Source organism: Tupaia chinensis, unplaced genomic scaffold (assembly GCF_000334495.1).
Source record: "Tupaia chinensis unplaced genomic scaffold, TupChi_1.0 Scaffold000088_1, whole genome shotgun sequence".
Lineage (NCBI taxonomy): Eukaryota > Metazoa > Chordata > Mammalia > Scandentia > Tupaiidae > Tupaia > Tupaia belangeri.
Window position 1 is genome coordinate 6754636 of NW_006159550.1, and position 6221 is coordinate 6760856.

Genomic DNA, 6221 nt, shown 5'->3' on the forward strand with positions numbered 1-6221 from the left:
AGCAGGAGCCATGAAGAGCTCTGTCTGTCCTCGTAACCGGTGCTCACCAAAGGCTGACACACTGTCTAGCTGCCACACTGTTCGCCTCCTTCAGCTGGACTGGGATGAGGAGGCCTGCTACCTCGGCCCAGGTTTTCACAGAGTAGTGATCCTCAAAATACATGGAGATTTCTGAGGGGAACCCCTTCCCCAATGGACTTGGCTAAGACTCAATTTTACTAATACAGGACAATTCTTCCTGCAGAAAGTTGGAGGGTAAGAAAACGCTCCCAATGTCCCTCCCAGTATTTGGTCCAAAGATAAGATTACTAGTTGTTTTAAAGCAACCACTAAAGCTGCTGCTTACTCACTGTATTTGTCAGGGTCTTCCAGAAAAACAGAAGCAATAGGATAAACACGTGCGTATATATAACATGTTATTATATGCTACATATATAATGCACATATGTAAAAAAGGATTTGTTATAGGTAGCATACATTACATGTTATATATTGCATGAATATACTATGCATATGTTACATATATGTAAGATGTTTGATGCACATATCATGTGTTACATGCTATTACATGCACATGTAAACGAAAAGGGTTATTCTATATTATAGGTGATACACACATGTGACACATATATGTAAAAGAAGGGATGTGTTATATATCATATAATACGTGTTATTTTATATATTACATGCATGTCATACACTTACACTGCATCTATTCGTAGAAGGGATTTGTTACAGTAATTACCCTACATAGTCACAGGGTGGAGGAGTCCCACGTAGGCTTGAACACAGGAGAAATAGCTGCAAGCCTTGAGCAGGGAAGCTGGTGCAGTTCCAGCCCAAGGCCTGAAGGGGCCCCTCGGGAGGCTGCAGACCCAGGCACCTTCAGTCAGTGCTAGGAGTCCAGAGTCCAAAGGTTCAAGAAGGTGGAGTCTGGATGGCTGAAGGAGCACAGGGTAAACTCTCAGAGAGCAGGTGGAGGAGAGGAAGGGGCAGGCAGGTGAGAGGAGTGAGACCCACAGCCACTCTGAAGCAAGGGGAGAGAGAGAGGGGGACCCTGCCTCCTCCGTCCCTCCTGCTCCCACTCAGTTGTGGTACCTGCCCTGTTCAAGGGTATCCCCTCTCTCAGCCTGCTGACTCACATGCCGGTCATCCAGGCAGCACCCTCACAGACAAACTTAGAAGCCACGTTCCAGCTTCTTCCAGCTTCTTTCAGTCCAGTCAAGCTGACACCCAAAGTTAGCCATCATACTCCAGAAGTAAGAACTGGACTGTCTTTGTCCTGTTTTGTTTGCTTTCCAGCATGTGCACTCACTGCAAAGAAGGAAAGGAGAGAGAGCGAGCAAGAAAACACCCCCATGGGAGATGGCACCCTGCAATCCCTTCTCCATCTCTTGGGATTTCGAGAACACACGTATACACACTCAGCCTGTTTCTCAAGCTGCCAGGGCTGGGACTCAAACCACACGGTCATTTGGGACCCAGTGCTGGCAGACCCTAGCCCAGACGTTTAAACGCTGATGCCAGATTCTTATAAGAGAGAACCCGGTTTATTTTGCTTGAAACAGTAGTCTTATCCACTAGCCAGGAGCTACCGAGTAAGAACAGGGTGGGCAAAGGGTACAGGTAAGTGAACAAGTGACAGGGAAGAAAGCCCAAAAAGCCTCTTCTGAATCCTTCACTGTTTCTCCATGTAATACAAAAACTAGTGCCTGGGTAATACCAACCTGTGTTGTTGGATTTTGTGGGTTTATTTTTTTTCTTTTTTTTGGCTTGGTTTTATTTGGATTTGAATCAATGATTTAGCTAAATATTTTACTAAAGTTCCTATTTAACTTTCCCCTTTGTCTAAAGCAGACATTTTTCTTGGTAAGAAGAGTGGGGTGGCAAATGGATATGGGATAGGAAGTGGCTATGGAAGCTTTGCTCTGACCATTTCATTCTAGCCGTAAAGCAAGTATTTAAAGAGCACTACCCTCTCGCCACCCCTGGGGAAAGAAGCAAGCCAGCCTCATTGCATTGTCTGTCACGAGGATAAGAAATACGTTTACTTTAAAAGGGAAGTGATAATTTGGAGTATGACTCTGAAAATAAGTATAGGTATTTAAGACTACAAATGAAAATGATTCTTATGCTATAGGGCCGAGCTAACTTCGAAATAATGTTCCCATGCAATTACACCCCGTCCAGTTTTCTTTTCCCAACGTTATTTGTGGCCTGTCCTTTCTCTGAACGTGGTCGAGTGCTCGTGTGAGAGGCAGGCACACAGCTCAGTACCGTGCACGCTGCTGCCCACTCCCAGGACCAGGTTCTACGTGTGGGGAGAGCGACATGGCTGGAACAGTTGTGACCCAGCAGCTGCGCAGGGCTGGGCTCAAAGGCCACGCAGCAAGGAGCTGAAGGTCTTAGAATCCGTTCTGGGGATTTACCTGTCCTTGAAATAGCTTCTGTTTCCTAATGCCAGAGAGATCTTAACAGCCTTTGCTTTGCCCCGTTTCCCTCCAGGCTCACCGCAGGCATGAATGCTGATGTGGTGTGTCACACTCTGGAGTTTTGTAAGCAGGACGCTGGCCAACCACTGTGTCATCTCTACGCCCCACCCAAGGTCAGTGGCTTCCATTCTCAACGTCAGTGTCCAGTGACATGCAAGCCCTCTGGAATCCTGTAAAAGGAGGTTCAGCTTCATTCGCTCAGTGGTTTGGGGACAGTGAGAAGCAAGACGACATTTTCAATTACACTGCATGGAGTAATAGTCCTGTGTTTTAACCCAGCTCCCAGCCCTGTGCTGCCGGGAAATGGCTTTGCTGTTGTGGACTGTAATTTTGAGCTGGGCTAGTGGTAGGTAGGAAATCTAATCAGATAAGGAGACAGGGAGGTTTTAATCCCTCTCTAACAATTGCAAATTTAACAAGTCACTCTTACAGAGCGACCCACTTACTCCACCCACTTACTCCGGTGTGCCCAAGACCTTCCTGAGGCAAGCACATCCTTGAAGAATAGGGCAGTGGGTCTCCTGGTCTGAACTTTGATTCTTGCCCATAAAACGGGTCATATGGGGCTGGGTGGTGGTGCAGCAGAAATGCTGTGCCCTGCGTGGCTGACCTCACGGGAAGGCTCTGGGTTCAAATCCAGAGACCTCCCAAACATGACAAGCACTTGCCCGTGATCTGGAGCTATGGAGGCTGCAGGTGGACTAAGGGAGAAAAACCCCTTGGAGATTCTTCTCCCTACCACTCTCTCTCTGTCTCTCTCATTCATGGAAAGAAGAAAGAAACTTTAAAATATGGGATATACCAAAACACCTGCCTCATTAGCTTATTATGAGAAATAGATGAATTAATCCCTATAAAATGCTCAGCATAATATCTGCTACATAAAATAAGTTAATAACAATGATAGCTAATATAATCATGGGTATGATTATTACCTGAGAAAGCTGCTCAGGATACTGTGTGCTAATACCTTATCATATTGGGGCAGCTTTTAACTGGGCTACAGTTAGAGAAAAGACTGCAAAGGCTGACACGACTGCCTAGACTCTAGATGACAGCATGCTGTTAAATCTGCTTAGGCCTCACAAAGCTTCCAGTATTTCACACACACACACACACACACACACACACACACACAGGGGCCAAGGGGCCAGCAGGTGGCATGGTGGTTAGAGCACTGGATTTCCACATGGCTGACCAAGGTTTGACCCGGACCTGGTGGCTTGCTTTCTTTCTCTCTCTCGTTCTCGCTCTCTCTCTTGTCTCTCTCTGGTGAGCACATGTTCTCTATAGCAAATTTTAAAATAATAATAATGATGATGAATAAGATTTTAAATTGTGTGTGTGTATGTGTACACTTCTTTTCTCAGAACTGTGTTTTTTCTGTATACAACACGAGGTTTCCATTTCAATTATGATTTCCAAATATCTTTTTTATTCATGTTGAAATGAAGTCACTTTAATACCTTGCGGTCACATGAGTGGACAGTTTTGCTGACATGTTAAGTCCTGTAACCCCGCCTCCTCGATCGGGGGAGAGATGCAATTGCCTGAGGGATGAGCGTATTTCTTGTTTCCTTGGCCATTGCCCAAGTGCCAGTTCGATCTCGCCTGAGTCCACCTGAGAAGCTGTGAACGCCACTGGCTTCCAAAAGACTTACTTCCTTTTCATTTGAATAAACATTTTCATGTATCCAGATCATATTCAAATCATATGTGAATATCCTATAACATTTGCCATCTCATTCTGCAAGGAGACGTGTCTACACAGGCAGGCAAGTGCTCAGGTGTTTGTGATTCCCTTGAATAACGTGCAACATACACACTACACCTGCAGATGTACATATTCACAAAATGCTCACTCTCATAGAACAAAACCCCATCCGTAATCCACCAGAGCAAGAAACTCTCTACAATGCTCAACTGGCACCAAAAGAAGGGCAAAAGGAGAGGAGGAGAGAGAGGAGGAGAGGGGAGAGGAGAAAAGGCAAGAAAAAGGGAAGGAAAGGAAAGGGGAAAGGGGGGAAAGAAGAAAGAAAAGGGGAAAAAAGAAGCTGCAGGATCAGGGGCAAAGACTACAAGATGGTCCTGCATTACCTCTTTTGGGAGGACTGTGCTTACCACTCCTCTTATTTGCATAAAAAATGGGCATCCATTGTTGCCCGGGTATGTGTGTGTGTGCACACATGCATGCATCCTGGAGCCTCCTTGGTATTATGCTGCCCCCTTCTGGGACCCTAACCCTGAGGTCCCCAGGTAGACCTTGAAGCTTTTAAATAAAGTTAGCAAGACCCTTCCTAACCATAGCTGTGCTGGAGGGACCTGCTGCATTTACCAGCATCGCGAAGGCACGTTCAAGACTTCTTACACTGCTTTGATCTGCATGAAAGGAGAACTGTATTCAGAATGTGTACTTTGTGTGCAGACAGCGTCTCCTTATTTCCCTGTGGCCTCCAGCCCACTCACACCGCTGGGAGGGAGACCTACTGCCTGAGGAAAACAACTGAGACTTTGAAACGGCTTTCCCCACAGTGACTCAGGTTTCTGCAGGAGCCAGAACTCTCCGACGCTGAGCATGTGGGAGTGTGTGTATGCACAGGGAAGTGGCGTTTCTCTGGAATCCAAGCCACCAGGGAGCTGACACAAATGGGTCTGGGAAGGAGTGAGTTCGCATACTTTTTTATGGAAAAATGGCATGCGACAAATTCTTGTTCCATGGAGAAATAAGCAAGCTGACCTCAGAAACATGCACTTATTTTATTTTTTTAATGTTAGATGTCAAATAAAACACCTGGTCTCTCTCTCTCTCTCTCAATGCCAGAGAGCATGTGCCCATGAGCAAGAGGGAACGAGAAAGAGAGAAACAGAAAACTTACCCCCAACAGAACACAGTCACCCCACACCCCACAATACTTTCTAATTCTCTATCCATCAGAATCCTGGGCACATGCACATGGGCCTAGCAAGTTTCTCAAGTTGAAGGGACAGCAACTCAAACCCTGGCTGGCTGTGTGGGATCTGGCTTCCTCTGCACAGCGTCTAACAGCCGCACTTAGGCCAACCCTGGCGTGTCTCTAATAGAAGTTCCCAGGTGGTAAGGTTTAGGAAGAGAATCACAGCTGGACAGGAAGCTGAATATTGCCTGAGTCCTTAGTCGCTCGCTGTGTCCTTCTGTTCGTTGCTCTGCTTGGCTCTGTGGGCTCACATCTTGCTTTCAGATGGGGCGTCATCTAGGCTTCCCCACACTCTACTTAATAAATTTTTATTTTTATTTTATTTTATTTTTTTAATTTATTAATTCACTTTACACCATCACAACACACAAATGAATTTTCCATCCAAAATACACTGTGCATTGTCTCAATCAAATGTATGTACATCCACATACATGTTCTCAGCAAATAATTTTCCAATTCTTACGTCCTGCATACCTTGCCCTTTGTCTTGCCATCCCTGATTCCCCATCCCCCACCCTCTGCTATGTCCCATCTTCCTCCTCCATTGTCCCTGGCATCCATGGTTGCCCTCCATACCTTCCTCCCCCACCCATTCAATTGTTCTGCCAATGAACTTAATTAGCCTAAATAAATCCATTAGCTAGCACAGCTGACACAAACCTACACATGTATCCAAGTCTGACCCTAGGCATAAACCCCGGTGAGTAGAATGAACATACTATAAAGTAATACCCAGCTGTGCCCATACAGCTCGCTGCATTCATCAATGTGC

The 6221-nt window shown here is 45.9% G+C and overlaps 1 protein-coding gene across 3 annotated transcripts in view; it reads left to right on the plus strand.

Moving 5' to 3' along the window:
• The window catches only part of AOAH (acyloxyacyl hydrolase), a 215474-nt gene that overhangs the window by 54750 nt on the left and 154503 nt on the right, over positions 1–6221 (plus strand). For all 3 annotated transcript variants that reach the window (XM_027769768.1, XM_027769767.1, XM_006143018.3), the window contains one exon: positions 2506–2605. In XM_027769768.1, the coding sequence (XP_027625569.1) occupies positions 2506–2605 (100 nt within the window). The remainder of the gene's footprint in view (positions 1–2505; positions 2606–6221) is intronic.